Source organism: Branchiostoma lanceolatum, chromosome 1 (genome assembly GCF_035083965.1).
Source record: "Branchiostoma lanceolatum isolate klBraLanc5 chromosome 1, klBraLanc5.hap2, whole genome shotgun sequence".
NCBI lineage: Eukaryota > Metazoa > Chordata > Leptocardii > Amphioxiformes > Branchiostomatidae > Branchiostoma > Branchiostoma lanceolatum.
The window spans coordinates 12,468,951-12,488,554 of record NC_089722.1 but is presented as its reverse complement, the minus strand read 5'-3'; the positions used below and the strand labels follow the sequence as shown (position 1 = coordinate 12,488,554).

At 40.9% G+C, this 19,604-nt stretch overlaps 2 protein-coding genes across 2 annotated transcripts; one reads left to right on the top strand and one right to left on the bottom strand.

The window, feature by feature from the left end:
* Positions 1–3,444: 3,444 nt before the first annotated feature.
* LOC136435199 (DNA repair nuclease APEX1-like) lies at positions 3,445–19,399 on the bottom strand. The gene is made up of 10 exons (XM_066428486.1): positions 19,211–19,399; positions 9,830–9,933; positions 8,084–8,141; positions 7,162–7,369; positions 6,236–6,307; positions 5,554–5,584; positions 5,083–5,195; positions 4,619–4,724; positions 4,150–4,227; positions 3,445–3,682 (listed from the first exon to the last, which is right to left on the bottom strand). Exons 1-10 carry the CDS (start codon positions 19,223–19,225, stop codon positions 3,559–3,561), a joined length of 909 nt encoding a protein of 302 aa, XP_066284583.1. The 5' UTR covers positions 19,226–19,399; the 3' UTR covers positions 3,445–3,558.
* Positions 12,729–14,575, top strand: LOC136435196 (neutral cholesterol ester hydrolase 1-like). The gene is made up of 3 exons (XM_066428471.1): positions 12,729–12,960; positions 13,189–13,275; positions 13,791–14,575. Exons 1-3 carry the CDS (start codon positions 12,815–12,817, stop codon positions 14,464–14,466), a joined length of 909 nt encoding a protein of 302 aa, XP_066284568.1. The 5' UTR covers positions 12,729–12,814; the 3' UTR covers positions 14,467–14,575.
* Positions 19,400–19,604: the final 205 nt, after the last annotated feature.

Here is a 19,604-nt window from a genome sequence, read left to right as displayed (position 1 = left end):
GCCTTTCTATGTGTATGTAGTCTTCACTGGATGCCTGTCTTATTTTACGTTTACTGCTGAAGTTTAGAAGAAACTACGAGTCTGCTTGGATATATGTATTGAAACAGGCTCCGCCCAAGACTTGGGTGGGAAGAACGTCTCGCACACCTGTCAATCATCGGTGACGTAATTAGCTTACCCACGTGAGCCGTGAGACATATCAAGCTGTTTGCACTATTGTATAGTTTCTATCCGTAACGTTACATGTAACGTTATCATGTCTATCCAAGTGAACAGAAAAAGAGAACGTACATAGTTTATGAGGAAATGCTACAACAGCTTTCTTTGCTAAGATAAGACTTTCATACTTGCAGTTCGTGGCCAGAACTTTATTTGCAGTAGTGGACTTTTCATCGTCAGGTATACATTACCATATGAATGAAAACTAAGCAGACAAGTAGAAAAAAGTCAGCATTGCTATTGATGAAGGGAAGATTCGCGCCTTCAGGATAAAAGAAAAACAGTTTGAAATTTTCCTGTAGATGGTACCTTCAAATATGGATTTCTTTTGCGTCATGTATGGAAGACTGGGCCGTGACTTAAAAGCTTGAAGTATGGCCCTGTGTAACCCGTCAGAACCAACTCAAATTGAGTTGAGTTCACCCAAAACCAACATACCATTATGGTGTATTATCATAATTTACCCTAATGGCTATGTCTTCTCTTGATTAAGTGATATATCGGCATGATTGTTATATACGTAAAAACAATATATGTATTGTTCATTTCAAAGATGTCCAAATATATATAAATCAACCCGTAACGTTATATCGGGAGGAATCAAAGGTACCTTTTCAAACGTTTCAGTTGTTGGACCACAAATGAAAATTCTACAGAGCTACTCTGGGCTTCAGGCAAGATAATTTCGAGTTATGTCGTTTCATGGAACGGCAGCCTCCCTGTTGTGGGAGAAGATGCCAACCCAGTGGGCTGGCATGTGCGAGTCTTGGACGGCTGAGCTGAGCTGTCCTATGGCTTAGGAGATCACTAGTTCTCTGTCTGGGAATTTAGTGTCTCAAAAAACTAGGGCCCTACGTGGTGCCCCTTAAGGCCGGTCTGGCCACGCCAGGCTGTGTCGCAAGACGTCACGTAACACGATGTCGCATTATGTCAGAATTACACTGGAAAAACACAAATATTGTAAAATTTCGTCGTTATAAGTTCATTTTCCCACAATTTCCCAGACTCTTCTTGCCCTCCCCCCCAATGCAAGGTTTGATATTGACTGAAATTCTAATTTGTTATTGCAAACCCATGTTTGGTTTCCCCAGCCCCACCTACACCCCCGCAAATCTTTACACTACCTTAAGAGCAAGTATCTTTCATTCGTGGTTTGGGTACCAAAAAGGCCATTTGGGTAAATTATGTTCATGAACACCTGTAACACATGTGATTGTAATTAATCTGAATGTAATAATTGACTTCTTGAGAAACTATGAAGACTGCGGTCAGGACATCTATCAATCAATTTGATCGTAGGCAAACTCCGGAGGCCCAGAAGCTGACGTGAGGATACAAAAAGACATATAAGCAAAAACAAAGAAACAGTTCAAAGAAAAATATTCTTTATTTGACACTTTAGACGTAAACAAGAAAAGAAGGTAATAAAACACATCTACAGAATCTCATTCTGTCATAAATGCTACTGCCAGAAATCAGACGTTACTGCCCACATGGCCTTTCAAAAATATTTTTGGTCTTTCCTACCTACATTTTGTATTCTACTTGTCTCCCACATAACTGTTACATGTGCATGCACACTCATACATACACAAACACACTCACTCACATACACACACACACACACATACAGCAAGCGCAAACCAACACATAAATTCTCGACCACTAAACAGCTGTATTTTTTGAATGCTTTATTCAGAATGTTAGTATACTTCTCAATGTCAGTTTGAACTGTTACAACTAAAACAACTTCTTGTCCCTCTTCTTAAGTAACGTTACATGTAAAACTACTGCATCAACTTTCAATTGCACCTTTAAAGTACATGTACCTTTGTAAACATGACTGAAAATAGTGAGAATGGCCAAAATACATGTAGGGTAAAAAACTGCCCCAAGGTCACCCTTGGTCACTACATTCAATTCTGAGATCACTAGGGGTTTACTGTACTGGAGACTAGAGGTTTAGAACAGTACCCTAACAATACGAAGGTTTTCACCATCTTCAGTTTACTACACTGGAAAACTTTGTTATCATCTCCAAACACAACTCAGTACTAAAGAAACTTGAGTCACAATAAGGTGCAAAAGTAGCAAACTGGTCACTCTGTGTGAACCTCTTCAACTTGAACTGTTTTTCGTGTTTCAAATATTTTCTCTCCAAGACTCAAGGAGGTAAAGTGTGGTCTGATGTGCGTAACACTAAGTTTTGTAGACAGGTACTCACTAAAGCAAACATTATTTCAGCTCTAAGATATAGCCACGTTGCCAAATAGAAGTTACAGCAACTGGATAAAATTTGGAAACGGTCAAAAGTTTCAGGTAGCGTCCGCTACCTTTCTTCAGTGACACTGAGCAACATCTGTCGAACAGCAGGCTTTAAACCCAAAACTATGAATTGATAGGCTAATACTTTATCTAGTTGCTTCAGTAACTACTATTTGGTATATTTTATTACCTGGATGTCTAACCTTCATCGACATTTAATGACACATCTTTGGAAATCCTGTAAGGAGTATTGCCATTTACCTAGGTTAATGGAAAGAGCTTAACTTTTCTAGTGTTCCTAACCCCCCATTTCCACTAGAGGCTGTGACTGCTCAGTGACCGCTGAGAGACCAAAGATTTGACAGGTCACTCAATGAATTTCATAGGTAAAGAACAAACTTTTTCAACATTTTGTGTGTCTTGTTGTCTTTCAATCATATTCTTATGTCTTCCACCATATTCCAATTATAAAATCAAGGGTCATGCAAATCCAACTTTGGTTGCCCTACGGTTTCTAATTGGTGGAAAGGAGGTCAACACAGATGAACTTTCAAGCTAATACATAGTGTTTGATACAGAGAATGTATACCAAACATGTACAGCATGGCACATATTGTATCCATCCACCACTTGCAGGGTGAATCCAGGTTTGCAATAACTACACTAGAAATGGTTGGGAAGAGTACAAACATTGCTGTATCTCCTATTTCTATAAGCATGACCTGTCAGCTGCAATGTTAGATATTCGGTTGAAGAAAAAATTTTAAACTTGCTACTAGGGAAACACATTACACAAATGGCTGTACCTTCTAGAGTATCTTTACCTGAACACCGTTTGACAGCTACAAACATTTGTTAACCTTCTATCTCTACAGAACTTTTCCTACAATCTTAACCTCTGTCACATGTAACTTTTTTTGACCTTTCAACCTCCTTGTCTTGGATGTACCCTTTCTGACTTTTCCATACTTGACCGTTAGTCAGATGGAAACTACGACCTTCCTGCAACCTTGACTGTAGATCTGTCACGTTCTTGTGACATTCTCAAGGTCGTGTGCTCTAACCCTAAGGTCGTTATTTCTCCATGGCCAGCAGCAGGGTGATGGGGCAGTGGTCGCTGCCCATGACCTCTGACCTGATAACGTTGTCACACAGGTGGGGCATCAGCCGCTCCGAGAGCACAAAGTAGTCCAGTCTCCTGGGGAGGGGGGCACAGGTATTTTCATTAACTGCAAATCTAACCAGTAAAGACAGTTAATGTATATGAGGTGAATTTGCAGGCATCTCAACATACAGATCTTTGAGCCAGGGATGTAATATCCTGATATTGATGTTAAAATTCCTTATGACACCAAACAATCTGAATTTGTAAAGTCATTTTCCAGATCTAAAAAGCACTGTTGATTAACTTTCACTCGTTACAGGGTGTACAATTAAGTTAAGCATAATCATCTCTTTACTGTGGCATTTTTATTTCTTCCAAACTGTACATTCAAATAGTCATAGAAATATTTGGTCTAAGAATATTTACTTTCTCTCTGCAGTCTAACCCCAAAACCAGTACAAAACTGTACAACAAAACAGCTACTCAAAGCATCTGGTTAATGTGTCAAATCTGTTGTTGCAAAAGCTACCTCAGCAGGAAGAGGGTTACTTCAGACTCACCAGCCGACGTTCTTGGCCCTGGCTCCCCCCATGTAGGACCAGAAAGTGTAACAGTCCGTCTCCTCAGGGTACAGCTCCCTGTAAATGAATGAATGAAGGAATGAATAAGTGAATGAATGAAGGAATCAATGAATAAGTGAATGAATAAAAGAAGGAATGAATAAGTGAATGGATGAAGGAAGGAATGAATAAGAACATAGAAATTCTGCTGTAGTACCATAGAAAAGCTGCTAGGAGGCCCATTCATTATCAAACTTGACCTTTGTTTTCCTGACCACTACCCACCAAATATCATGAGGATCCATCCACAGCTTCTCAAGTTGAGTTGTCACACATTCACTCACACACGCGCACACGCACGCACACACACGAGAGAGACAAACATAGAACCAAACAGCACCTAAAACATAATCTTCTTAGGCAAAGGTAACAAACTGATTCCTAAAGCACCCTGATGCAGAACCCCCACCTGTAGCTGTCCTTAAACCCCTGGTCCAACAGTGTGGTGAAACCCTCCCGCTCCTGGTCGGTGAAGCCTGGCGTCTTGTTCTTGTTGCTCTTTGGATTCTTCAAGTCTGAAATCAGTTTAGATTACAAAAGTTGGTGTATCATTTATCTGTTAACTATTTTACTTTACATGCAGTAGGCTCAAGTCACGCACTTGCAACTTGCAGAAAAAGTTTTGAGGTTGCAGATGTAAACAACTAAGCATTGAGAATATCCAGATTAAGAGATTTTTCATGACTTTCCCTATTCCTAACACCTGTGGCAACTTTATGGCAATCAACAAATTTGGCCGAAGGTCATAAAAAACGTAACGCTGGCTTAAGAGAATGACCCTGCTGACCACTAACTCTAGCCCACTACAAGGTTGTCTGGATCGAGGAAATCTAGCTCAAGGTTGTTTGCCTGATGGTCATCTGCTGTACCCACCGATTTCGTTGTGCGCCACATTGAGGTCCCCACAGAGAACAACCGGCTTCTTCTTGTCCAGCTTCTCAAGGTAGGCTGTAAACGCCTCGTCCCACGTCTGCCGGTAGTCTAGCCTGGAATACAGACAGGTTAGGATCACATCATCGCACAGGCTTAGCCTGAAACACAGACAGGTTAGGATCATACAGTCACGCAGTGCCTCATTCTACTTCTGCCAGCAAGCTAGCCTGGAATGCAGACAGAGCCTAGGATAAAGACAAGTTTGGATCACAACAGGAGCCAGTTGAAAGAAGTTCCCAGTCTATAATGTCCTAGTGTCAAATTCATAAGACAAACAGGTAAAAGATTTTTCAACAAAGCCATACCAAACTACAAAGGCATATATATCAACTTAAAGTACACAAAAAAAACAGCAAGGTTTTCCGTAACTTGAAGTAGTCAGTTCACAAAGGTAGAAGACAGGACACTCACCTAACAAGCTTTCTACCAGCATTGGGAACATCTGCAAAAACAAAGACATCATCAGTTTTCTGCTATTTTCCTTTTCTCCAATCTGTTCATATTCATATTCTAAAAAGCTTCTTTTTCTTGATGCAGGTATGCAGGTAATATCTTCATTCCTTGTGACGTTCTTTCCCTTACCCACTAAGCCCCCTCACACTTTATCATACATGCTTATATGTTACAGGAAGTAAGATAGCTGATAGCACCCCCTCCAGTCTATGTAACTTAGTCATATATTAAGTATGCTGTCAGCTGCAAGACACTGGGGGAGTACTCTTCTACCACCAGGCCAGGATCTAGGAATCAACACACTCATACTAGTCTGTAGTACTAAATACAATTGAACTGGGGTGAGTAGTACAGTCTCCAGGCTCCCGGGCATCAAACCCAACGCACTTACCACAAGGCTAAAAGGTCCGGACCAGCTAGACTGGTCAATAAGTGGCACTTGAACCACTCTGTTACACAATCTTAGAATACTAGGTTTAACCTTGATTATGCAATACGATACAACAGTATAGCCTGGTATCTACACCTGTCATAGATGCCAATTCACTTTCTTCCTCCATGCAAATCTTGGAAAGGATGAAAGAATCATGGCAGCTACAGTAGGTCTGGATCCCAAGCTAACCACAGTACACATACTCACATGCTGTAACCATGTAGAAGTCATCGAACTCTGCTGTGATGACCCGACCCTCATCATCATGCTCCTCTACACCTGGCCATGGTGTCGGGTGGGGGACAAGATGTTTGTTCATGAAGTTCAATATGAACCGTACGAATAAAATAAAGGTACAGGAAAGGCGTGACCCTTTACTGTACTGTACAGTCAGGAAAAAGTTAACCTTCTCCCTGCTGCCTACCTCTGTAACCAATAGAGAATGGCTACTTCAGTGTAGTTACGAGAACATTCTTCGAACAGTGACTAGAAAATGGTAGCGAAAATACGCACCTCCAAATTTTCGACGACTCCTGTCCGTCTTGTTCACGGAGTGGCCTAGTCTCGCGAGAACACGAGACTAGGCCGAGACTTGTGACGATCTTCTTGCCTCCCCCGCCTCCTTGCGGAGCAGGGGTAGGTAGGACTTGGAACGCGCTGGGATGAACCGTACCGGAGGTTGGGAGCTGCCCAAGTCCTACCTACCCCTGCTCCGCAAGGAGGCGGGGGAGGCAAGAAGATCGTCACTGTCAAGTAAACGTGACTGATGAATTTATTCAACGATACTTCAGTGTACTAAAGGTTAACCTTCTCCCTGCTGCCTACCTCTGTAACCAATAGAGAATGAGAGCCAAACGGCTACTTCAGTGTGCTAAAGGTTAACAGATAAGGCTTAGAATTCATAAAAGATGTCAAATAAGCAGTAGATTGATTTATTCCTTGACAAAAAGTGATGCCAAACAATCAAAAATTTAGGTAAATCCAATTTCTTTCGTGATTTTAAAATCACACTCAAAATATGCTTTCATTATGATTTCTACCAACATGCAAGCTTAAAGCTTAGAACGGATCATATTTTTGAAGTTTCACACATTTTACAAAATTGAGTGTACAATGTTCCCACAATGCCTTACCAATCCCGTAGTTGACTTTGATCGGCTTGGTTTTGGACAGCAGGGCGGTCCCCGCGTATCCCTTCTTTTCGGTGGGCGAGTACCAGTAACCGAGGTAACCCTCAACCACGCCCGTGAACTCCTTGGGCACGTCCTTCTCGGTACACTTGGTCTCCTGGAGACAGATGATGTCAGGGTCCTCCTGGGGGATGTAGGCGTGGCCGTTTTTCTGGGAGAAGAAACAAACAAACTAAAGGAAACATCTAAGATGTAAACCACAACTTAAGAAGTGTATCTTTGAGTTTTGTAAGATGTACATTTTCATTTCCTTTGAGCTTTGCGACTAGGCTGTTTAAACCAGTACCAATAGTCACCTCTACATTTTTGGTGGTCTCTTCAATTGTTTTTGCTATTGACACAAGCATTAAGAATCCTGTCTATAGTGACTGACCACCTGTACAGATAGACCAGATTTTATCGGTCCCCTGAGTGGTCGTCTTAGGCAGGTTTGACTGTATATCAAAGCTGCTAGAACAACTTTCATAAGAGAATCGTTCCATGGAAAGATCAACTTTTAGCTGTAAAACACATAATGTAAGATTCTAAAATTTGCCAACGACCCTCTGATACAATGGTAACATTTGCAAGCAAATACATAATGTTCACCTTCACATGGTCTATCCTAAAAAGACTACTGCAGCTGTTTCTTCTTACACAAACACATTATACATGGCAACCAGCTCCTCCAACTCTGTCCTGCCACTTGATATATAATTGAACACCAAGGGGTGTTAGCTCCTTTACCAGTAACCATGGTGACAGTCATATTTTCCAGGTCATTGACCTTATTTGCTCGGAGAAGAAGAAACTGTGCCAAACAACATGTTTCCCTTCCGTGAAATTCAAGGAAAACATAATAAATTCTAAAACTTGTACAATGTACCTTGACCGTTCCTCTCAGCCCGTCCACATTCCACGAGGCGATCTTCAGGTTCCAGTGTCTACCGAGAAAGGAAATCAAACATGTCACATGACCTTGAGACTGAAGGTCGTCCTATTGTCAAAGTCAGTGTTTCCGCCAGAGGGGCGTCTTCCCGTCAAATGACGGCCTTATGTCGCTTTGGACGGCCTGAACTCAGACATAGGCCGTCCTCTTTAAAAAAAAGACAAGCTAAATGCCGAGAAATCGGGAAAAAAATACGAGAAGTCGGCATAATTTCTTTGTTTTTCTTTGTTACTGCGGGCGTGGGGACGCTCTATATCGTTGGACATTCACACTCTTTTGTTTGTTGCTATTGTTAAGCTTGCGAAGAATCGATGTCGGTGCCTTTGGCATACGGTGATCTCATTAAAAACCCGTTTTTCAAGACTCAATCGAAGAAAACAAGGAAAAACGAAAACAAAACAAGAATTTCGCCCGTGCATTTCAGCCTCTACGTTGTGATTTGCCGCGATTCGCCATCATTTCTGACCGTATTCGACACAATATTTATTCCTTTGAATGTTTTTCCGTGAATTATCCATATGTACCGTAGATAAATCGTACTTTTCGCTATGAATTCACATAAGTCATGACGCTCGCTCGAGTCGCAAACCCCCGTCCCGGGCCGTCCGCCATGTTTTTAAGCTAATTTATATGCAAGATTCTAAGCGCTGATTGGTCCACGTCATAAAACCTGTGCTCTGATGGGTTGACGGCAACATGTCACGTGACCACAGGGCGGGAAAACCCCCTTTACACTTCAGGCGTTTCTGGTCAATATAGATCACATTTTGTGACGATTGAAGCAGTATTATAGCGACCTTCGTAACAAATTGATTTTGAAAAATTAACAAAGTCTTTTCTGATCACAACATTCTGTTACTTTTCCTGGTCAATTAATTTTCGCGGTACGGTCAATTAATTTTCGCGGGAAGGTCAATTAATTTTCGCGGGACGATCAATTAATTTTCGCGGTACGGCCCTCCCCAAGTGGACGGCCTCTCAGTCGAGGTCTGGCGGAAACACTGGTCAAAGTACTAAAGAAATTTAATACTATGAGCCATTCTAACATCGACTGCGAACCACCAGCAACACTCCATTTTCTCCCTACTGTCAAATTAAAACCCTTTGAACTCAAGACATTCCCAGTAACCAAAAATCTTCAAGAAATTTCTTTTTCACGAATTTGCTTTTACATTTGTCCGTCCCCAGTTTTTCTCGGTATCATAAAGACCTTGAAGAAACTCTTTTCACATGACAATAAAGACAGTAGACATCATGATCATGTGAAAAGACTTTTGTAAGGAGCTTTTTGTACCAAACAGAAAAAGAGATTTGAGGAAAATTTGGCGAAATCACACTTCTACTTATAAGTCTTTCCACTAGTCAGGTCCCTGTAGGGAGGGGCTCCACAGAGCCCTGCTGGGCAGTGAGAGTTTGTGTTAAGCCAATGTCAGCAAGATTCGCCCTTATTCAATTTAATCGCAACAAGGTTGTGGAATCAAAAATTGCCAGCGACTCAATCATATTTTCCCCCTGAAATTCTACCAAATCACATAGGACAGGGCTCAGGGACGCAGTGATTGAGAGAACACCTGGGGTATTAATGCTGAAAATCTAGAGCTTGCAGACTCGTCAGCCGATCATTCGGATCAATGAAGTGAAGCACATTCTACGTATGGGTCAGTTATAACCAGTCATACTCACTTCCCAGACTTAGTCTTAGCATTTGAGGAGAAGTCAGATTGCGATGACGTCCCTCCAGCTTCTGCTTTGGTCTTCTTGGGTGATTCCTTCGCATCCGATGCAGCCTGAAGATACAAAATACGAGACTTAGTATTAATGTTTGTTTTCTCCTTATGTTGCCATCACCTTGTATGCTCTTATATGTAGTTTTCTTTTATTTTTACGTGAAGTAAGTGGCGCATATATATATATATTGCGCCACTTACTTCATATATATATATATATATATATATATATATACATATATACATATATGTATGTATGTATGTTTGTATGTATGTATATATATGCGTTTGTTTTCTCCTTATGTTGCCATCACCTTGTATGCTCTTGCATGTAGTTTTCTTGTATTTTCCTTGCTGTTTCAGTAGAAGGGTATATTTTTATAGCCTCCGATGCAGACTCAACCCGGCTGTTTTCTTTTTCAAGTTATTGTTTTTATACTATTATATTTTTTTTCTCTCTTTTTCAAGTTATTGTTTTTATACTATTTTATTTTTTTCTTCTCTTTTTCAAGTTATTGTTTTAAACTATTACATTTTTTTCTTATTGCTGGCTATCCCGGCCAGCAATAAGAAAAAAAATATAATAGTATAAAAACAATAGCTTGAAAAAGAAAACAGCCGGGTTGAGTCTGCATTGGAGTCTAATATTTTTACTGGGAGGAGTTGCTTCATGCTTCCTCCTTAATATGCTTGAGGCACCTGGACCCCCATTTCATATCCCTTCCGAAGACGATGCAGCCCCAACCAAGATATCCTGGCCCCAGGACTTGAACCAACTTCCCAGCTAATTGGAAATTTCAACTGTGAAGCTGTTACCAGTTGAGCTATACTACCTACAGGGACAACCCTAGCCTGGTAGTGTGGGTACACTGTTTTATAGGATAAACAGTCCGGATCAGAGTGTGAGCTGCTGTTTTGACAGAGACTTATCCAACATCTAATCTTTGTGGGAACTGAGCTCTGACTTAATCCTCTTTTACACACAAGTGACACAATCTACAGTTGAACAAGCTTTGAGCTACAACAGAACTTAAATATTGCTGGTTCTAGAGAGGAACATCTGAAAGTTGCACAGTAGCGTTTACATATAAGATATGAGAATGCCACTACCGCCACTACCTTAGGCCAGTGGAAGTTTGCATCCTTTGGAGAACCTTTTTTGTTTGTTTGAAAAGTAAAAAAAAAGCTTCACTACCAAACAGCAAATTCCTTTCAATGTGCCCAAGCCAACTGCAAGAATCACATTCTAGCCAAGCTCCTCTCACATGACATGGTTAGAGACTCCACTGTTGGACACGTTTTGCACAGTAGCAAGTCTTGAGGTGAACTCTTAACTCCTTAAAGATGGTGTGGGTGGAGGTTGCCTTGTCGATGAGTGTTCTGGGTGTTCTGGCGTACTGGCGGTACACACCTGTCCCACCTGAAGGCATCTCCGAAAGGCAGAAGCGGAAAGTCGTGGTTGGAATGAAGAGAATGGCAGTGGATATTGTCAGTTACCTTTTTTTGCTTCTATTATCAATTCTGTTCTTACAAATTTGACCTTTTTAGGGGGTTGGGGTGGTGGGATTAGGGAGGGTGTTTCGCATAACTGATAAATGGCCTCAAGGTGTAAGACACTAGTTTTGCACAGTTAGAACGAGCTGCGTAAGAAGGGATTTGATCCACTCACACCAGGATGGTATACTGAACCAGTGCATCTCACCGAGTTTCCGGAAGAATGATGATGATGCTGTACCGTTAAATACTGTATTATACATCTATATTTCTTGTCACAGCCAGCAAGAAACTAGGTTTGCACTAAGTTGATCAAATCTGAATCAAAACACATTTAAATCTAAGATAAAATCCATCTTTCCTTGTTTGTGCAGGGATCAGTTCTGGAGTTCCTAGGTATGACAACTGTAGTCCACTTTTTACGGACATTTCTGAAGTACATGTCCCCCCCAACCATGGCCGTTCCAGAGACACTCCTGAAGGTCACCCCTACGACCTTCGATGGAGTCAAGGTCACGGTGTTAGAACCGCTGTCTGTGCAGAAGCAAACTGCCGTCCCAGGACTAGTGTTCTACCATGGCGGGGCGTTTTGTGTAGGCCTTACAGGTTATGCACCAGTCTGGGTTCAGTCTATTCTATGCAACAATGTAGCAGCTTATGATGTTTTTTCTTAAGTTTGAAAACCTGATTTTGGTTGATCATATCTCGGTTGTTACTTTACAAATATCACTGTAAGTGTAACAAATATCATTTGAAAGCTTATTCATTATCCTTTACAATGACACACCATTTCCTGTGATTGTACATTCATGGTTTGTGCACCAGGGCTGCATATGTGAGCGAGTCCTGCGAAAAAAGTGCCCAAATTTCCCATGATCGTCTTCTGTTCCTTGGATGATGGGCAGTGTATTTCATATCATAGGAAAGCTTGTCTATGGCCCTTTAAAATGGAACCCCATTTGTAATTATAATTATGGTTACCCATTGTTAGACGAGCACCATGGCTGAAAACGTGGGTGCGTCACCCCAAATAATGCTGACCATTCTCTGCTGCTATTAAACACTACATTTGCAGGGAGATATCGGCACCCAGGCAACAATGAGCCTTGATGCTTGATCCATGAATGGATGATTACAGCATTGAGAGTACTGTTGTTAAGAAAATAATAAGGATAAACTGGTTTTTCAATTAAGGGTTAATGACCCACCCCAAGGTGTATATGGTGTCGTAACGCCTGGTCATGTACTATAACCACCGAATAAAACCATCGAGTGAGCAAAGCGAACCGGTGTGTTATGGCGATCAACACATGGGCAATGGAGGCTTCTGATTGGTTGACGCCATCTGGCTATGTGATAATGATACGGTATAACACACTGGAATCTATAAAGAAACAACAAGGATGTAATCAACTCAAGTGAAATTTCCAAACTTTTTGTGTTCTACATGTATGTCAAGTCATTACATCCCACTGTAGTTTCCGCAAATACTAATGCCTGCCTTTACTGTACTGTTGTCCCATTTGCAGCGGGAGTATTCCCCCTTATATCACACCTTGCTTTAGAACTGGGTATTGTGGTCATTGCAGTCGAGTAAGTACTTACAAACATTATGTTATACCATTCAATGACTACAGTACATTGATACAGGTAGCAGTCATACAGCAGTTATATACATAGTTTACTTAAATGACATTATCCCTGTTAGCTCCTAGAACAAAAGCAAATTTGGTGGTAATAATGAACCTTAGTGGGAAAGCTAATCCTTGGGGCCCTCTAGGAAATACAGTACATTGTAGTAACGAGTTTATCTCCTTGTAGGTACTGCCTTGCACCGGAGCACAAGTTCCCGGCAGGACTGAACGACTGCATGACGGCAACCAAGTATTTCCTTAGACATGCCCACAGGTGAGCTGTCCTTGTGAGCTGTCCTTACGTCTGAAGATCAACTCTAATTCATCTTCAAGACTTCAGCATGATCTTTGCCGCATTTAATTGTAATTTTCTGACACCAGGATTCTCCATATTGTTTCTTGTCTAGATCTGTTGCTAGTTCCTCCTATTCATAGCCAAACTCTGCAACACCACACTCTACTGTCCTCCTCCATGTTATTGTTTCACCATGCCTCTTTCATGTTTAGTTCCAAGTAAGCTGAAAGAGGCTTAAGATACATTTGCTTGTTTCGCTGTTAGTGACACACAGCCAGGTCTGCCCAACTAGACAATGGCTATATAATATTGCAACGGACTAAAGGGCTAGCCCCGGGGAAGGGAACAATAGTACACAAAACACAATGAAACATACCTGTATAACATTAACAAAAACAATCAACTATTGCTTTTTAATAATTATAAACATACATTTCCATTACAATTTTGATGTTTACTGTATTTGAACCCTCACACTATTGTGTTTGCCACAGGTACAATGTGGACCCCTCCCGTATCGGGGTTGCTGGTACTAGCTCCGGGGGAAACTACGCTGCAGTGGTTGCGCTGAAACTGGCGCAGGAAAAACAGAACCCTTCTCTGAAACTTCAGGTCCTTCTGTACCCCGCAACACAGCTCCTGATGTACACCGCATCTGCCTACAAGTACGGCCCATGTGAACTTCAATCGGTGTGGGAGTTAGCCTACTTTGCCTCTCTCTATTTGTATGGCAACAGGTCAAGGGCAAATCTTGCACTTGCGAACTCTAACCCAGCAAAGCTTGAGGGTACCCACTACTTGAACTTCCTTGACCCGTCCTTAGTGGACCCAACCCTCCCCCCTCTCCCTCCAGGGAGACGTGTAAGAAGGGAAGACGTAGCGGCTGGTGACGAGGAACTTGAGATGGTTCTCAACCCCCATGTTTCCCCTCTCCTTGCCGAAGAAGAGGACATTAAGGGTCTCCCACCGGCGTTCATCTCGGCCATGGAGTTCGATGTCTTCCGAGATCATGCTATTTTCTACGCCAAGCGTCTGGAGCAAGCCGGGGTCAAGGTGAAGCTGTTACATTACAAGAACGGCTACCACAGTCAGCTTGCAGACTTTAAGTGGTCTGAGACAGCCAAGGGAATGATGGAAGATGTCTTGTCTTACCTGAAGGAGAACCTGTGACACAAGTGTATCCGCTCTCGATGGATCTCCGACATTTTGGGCATGCTACTTTATCTTAGAAGATTGTTGTGCAGTTGTCATAGTAACTATCGATATCTGTATCTATAGACAACTGGTAGAATTCAATAAAACTTAGAATCTAGAATTAGACCTTCTATCACATCATATACTACATGTATGAAGACCTACAATTTGTCTAGTGTATTCATCTTCCTAATAATAACTAGATGCAGGGCTCAAAATAGTGGGTGCATGTGCACCTGTGTGCACCCAAAATTGGAGCTGTGCACCTAATTTTTGACTGTGGGTGCACTGGTGCACCTAGATATTTTTGTAGGCTATAGGGTAGAGGTACTATTGTATACTAGTGTGCAGAATATTCTAGGAATGTAAGTATAAGAAACAGCAATATAACCCTTTGTCGCACTTTATTTGATGTATTACTTGGTTGGAATTTGGAAGTTAGCCATATAATTACAGATTGAAGTTCTTGATCATAATTATAAGAATGTTCAACTTTGTAATTATGTTTTGACATTCAACTTTATTTTATGTGGTGCAGCCAGATTTCTTTCTGTGCACCTAATTTTTTTGGTTGGGTGCACCTGTGCACCTATTTCCAAAAATGAATTTCGAGCCCTGAGATGGCTCTGTGGAAGTGTTCCATAGACACTGGTAGTTCCACATGTATATGGCCAGTCATGTCATGCTTTACTCATAGTTATAATAACTTTATTATCATAGTTGATATCAAGCTGGAGGCTTGCCCGCCTTAGCCCGGGACCCCCCTCCCCCCTACTTTGCCCCTAGCGGGGTCATCTGGGGGTTCAGTTAAAGTTGAAGTTGAATACATGTATCTAGTATGTAACTTTGCTGTCAGTTGGCAACAAAATAAACAATGTTGAAACAACCAGAATTACTTTATTTGAAATATGTTTTCACTGTTAATCCAAGTTAAGTAAAGGGCTAGTGGGGATTGGGCATCTACGGTTTAGAGTGAAGTATACTATAGGAAGTAGTATGGTTTAAATTTGTATTATTGAAAATGATATACTCATAATATAGCTATTCTTTTGTTGTGACATGTATAGACTCTATGTGTACCAAAAATTATAAAGGTCTTCATTCATTCATATATAACAAGGAGGTAAAACCTCCTTGTATATAGATATCCTTGGAAATGCACGAGTAAAAAAATCATAATTCATTTTTGAAATTTCTAAGGCCCTAAAATTTCTAAATTAAAAATAAGTTTCTCTTTTGGAAGTGGATTTAATCCCAGTCATTGGTTGGAAGAAACAGTAGAACCAGAACAAAAGAAAACAAGAGTCTTAGGACCAAAAATCTCCATGAAACTTTTTTTTTGTATTAAACCAGTTCCCCCCATTCTATATCGCTCAATGGTATGACCCCCGGCCACCTGCAGCTGTCGGGGGCTCAGGTTCCACAGTGACCCACTTTCGCTATCAATAGCTACTAACAGCTGTTAGAAGTGCCACAATGGCCAACACTGCAAATATAGATTTTCCCATTACTTAGGCAAATTAAGTCCAATTTGCATAATTTGCACTTCATTGTATACATCCCTCTCTAAGCTACCTGCCAAGTAAATAACATGAAAATCTGTCGCTCCTTTCTTCAGTTATTCTCCTTTGAAGATTTTGACAAATACGACATTACAGTTCCAGTGACACATACCAGAGGGCCCAAAGTCGACCTTGACCTTTCTCCTCCCAACACCTACCCACATAACAAATATCATTACAATTCATCTACACGTTCTATAGTTATGCTGATTTTACGCATCCGGTGACACATACATACACACACGGTGACACATTCATACACACACGCGCACACACACGCAAACACACTAACTTTGCATGATTTGCACTTCAGTGTGTACATCTCTGTCCAACCTACCTGCGTACCAAATAACATGAAAATCTGTTGTTCCTCTCTTCAGTTATTCTCCTTTAGAACATTTTTACAAATAGGCCATTGCAGTTCCAGGGACACAAACCAGGGGGCCCAAAATCGACCTTGACCATTCTCCTCCCAGCGCATACCCACATACCAAATATCATTACAATCCATCTACACGTTCTACAGTTATGCTGACTTTAAGCATCCGACGACACCCATGCAAACGAATTACCTCCTTACTTATGCAAATTCGGTCTCATCTGCATAGTTTGCACTTAAGTGTGTACAACTTGGTCTAGCCTACCTGTGTACCAAAGAACATGACGATCTGTCGATCCACTCTTCAGTTCTTCTACATTGAAGATTTTAACAAATACGCCATTGCAGTTCCAGTCACACATGCCAGGGGGCCCAAAATCGACCTTGGCCTTCCTCCTCTTAACACCCACCCACATACCAAAAATCATTACAATCCATGTACAGGTTCTACAGTTATGGTGACTTTAAGCGTCCGGTGACACATACATACACACAAACACCAAACGCAAGCAAAACAGTATCTCCATGAAAAAGCCTTTTTTTCATGGAGATAATAATAAAATCTTTCCCGGTCCTCTTCACTAAATTCTACCAAGGGAAGACGAAGAAATATTTTGACATAAATAATTATCTTCGCCGAGTACTTGTACTCGGAGAAGATTATGTTTTCGGTTGAAAAATCTGTTGGGTGGGTCTTTATGTATGTCAGGAGCATAACTCAAGAAAGCTTCAATGAATCTTTATGATTTTTGGCAGGTGTGTAGGGGTTGTGCAAAGGAAGGTCAAGTTCAAAAATGGTTTACCTGGCGTTTTCCAACAGTACTGCAGTAGACTTTGCATTTTTTTGTGTTTGTATGTAGGCAAAAAAAGTGACGGAAACGTTGATGGATCTTCATGATTTTTTGCAGGTGTGTAGATGTTGTGGAAACGGAGGTCAAGTTCAAAAATGGTTTCCCTGGCATGTTCCGTCGGTACTGCAGCGGGCTTTATATGTGTGTGAATTTGTATGTCGCCAGCATAACTCGAGGTGCTGTTGACGGCTGTGCATGATATTGAGTTGGTAGGTAGGAGTGTTAAAGAAGAAGGTCAAGTTCGATAATGGGCCTCCTAGCGGATAATTAAGGTACTGCATCTGAGTTTTGAATTTTGTGGTCGAATTTTCTGAAAGTGCCAGGTTCATGATTTTTCACCAATACATAGGGTCTGGAACAGGGAATAGGTGGTGCAAGTTTGGGCCCCCTAGCGGCTTGTTTGGACCTGCAGTTGGCGTTTTTGTTGAAACCTTTGGATGCTAATAACTACAGAAGGGGTTGATGGATCGTCATGATTTTTGGTATGTAAATAGCTTGGGTAATATTTTACATAATCAAATATATATTATGAAAACCAGGAACTAATTTGCATAATAAATGAAGAAAGTTTATCAATCCGCTGAAAGTTTGTGGTCGAATTTTTTGTAGGTACTAAGGTTATGATTTTTTGAGTGGTAGATAGATCTTGGGGCAGAGAATAAGTGATGCAAGTTTGGGCCCCCTTGCAGCTTGCCTTAAACTGCAGTGGGCCTATTTGTTTGTAACTTTTGAGGAGGATAACTCAAGCAGGGGTTGATGGATTATTCTTGTATTTGGTATATATGTTCCTTAGGTGATGATCAGCATACTGATATGCTCACTATGCAGATCATGACCTACTTTACGTAATAATTGGCATATATAGGACTGCCGCAGCATAGTGCGCGGTATGTGTTAGTACACACTTGGCGTCCAGAATCTAGGTCAACAGCTGGCGTCCTGAATCTAGGTCAACAGCTAGCTTACTACTAGTAGCTAGGCAAAAACAGGACTAAAATGTATCTGTTATGTTTGGTATGAAGATTTAAAAGTGGATCCTACGATTGACGTAACATGGTAATTATGCCAAACAGGACCTAATTTGCATGATTAATGAAATATTTTAAAATGCGCTGAGTTCTATGTTTGTGCCCGTTTATATGCATTTTAGTCGTATTCTAGTCTTTGTTAAAGCTTATATCAAGGTCTGCATATTGTTCAGTTACCAGGGCTAACCCTTTGTAATAGCTTTAGCCTTTGGTAGCCCTGGCTGTACTTCTCTACAGCCGAAAAAACAAATAAAAACAAATCACCTTTGAAAACTGTGTCATCCTTCACTGAGAAAGAGAGGCTAGTAAATATCAATCATAATCGAAATATCAATTATTCAATTGACCTCATTTGAATTATTGCTGAGATTATACAAAGATAATAACACTATGCTCGTAAATGACAGGACTTTTTATATTCATGTTGGGTATTTCAAAATAGCTGAATCTGATAATTGACATAGCCAAGCCAAGTTACACAATAAGATGCTGATTATGCAAAACAGGGTCTAATGTTTGATAGAGTTATACTACATGTGTACTTCACTACGTTTCGAAAATCCATCCAGTTTTATTGCGTATCTTATTACCTGGATGTCTAACCGTCATTGACATTCCGTGAGAGGACTTTCAGACCTGTGGCATATCAAGCCACTGAGAAAGAGGGGAACATTGATAGATATTCTTTAAGCAAATAAAGACTTGAACTTAATTATTGTTTAGAAAAACGGCTTTGTAATGCCATATTGGTAAATGGCGGGAATTCAGTACTTGCATCTGTCGGTACAATTCATATTATTTGGCGAAGATATGAGGTCGTGGAACTCTAGTTTTTTAATGTCACTGTTGGGGGAGGGAAATTATAAATGACAATTGCACCTAGATCTAAACGAAATTCACCTTTCTTTTCGGCATGGTTGGAAGATAGAACGCTCCTCTGCACCTAGAGACGGCTGTACGGACGGTTAGGGCGATCGTCGTGGCGAACTTTGAGGAGAAACCTGCGAAATTTGGGACAATATGAACAATCCTAGAGCTCGCCTGGGCCTGCCCAAACAAAGGAGAGGTGTGTCTCCCGCGTGGGGGGAATACTCACCTGCCATTGGTCGCCTGGATAACCTTTAACCTGTTTAGAAGATCACATTTTTACAAGGGTTGGTAAAGATTTGAATTTGTCTTTAAAAATTCAAATAAAACATAATTCAAATAAATATTTTTCTTTCCCTGTATTTTAACACTAAAGAAATATGTAAGGTATTCTATGTCAGAAAGTAGATACTATTTCAATGTACAT

Bases quoted from the DNA above. Each gene is read 5' to 3' on its own strand.
- LOC136435199 (XM_066428486.1), bottom strand. The intron at 7,370-8,083 runs GTACATTGTACA...TTCTTCTCCCAG, and splicing joins GGCTGAGAGGAACGGTCAAG to AAAAACGGCCACGCCTACAT. The intron at 5,585-6,235 runs GTGAGTATGTGT...TTGTTTTTGCAG, and splicing joins CTTCTACATGGTTACAGCAT to ATGTTCCCAATGCTGGTAGA.
- LOC136435196 (XM_066428471.1), top strand. From the start codon at position 12,815: ATGTATGTCAAGTCATTACATCCCACTGTAGTTTCCGCAAATACTAAT. The intron at 12,961-13,188 runs GTAAGTACTTAC...ATCTCCTTGTAG, and splicing joins ATTGTGGTCATTGCAGTCGA to GTACTGCCTTGCACCGGAGC. The intron at 13,276-13,790 runs GTGAGCTGTCCT...TGTTTGCCACAG, and splicing joins TTCCTTAGACATGCCCACAG to GTACAATGTGGACCCCTCCC.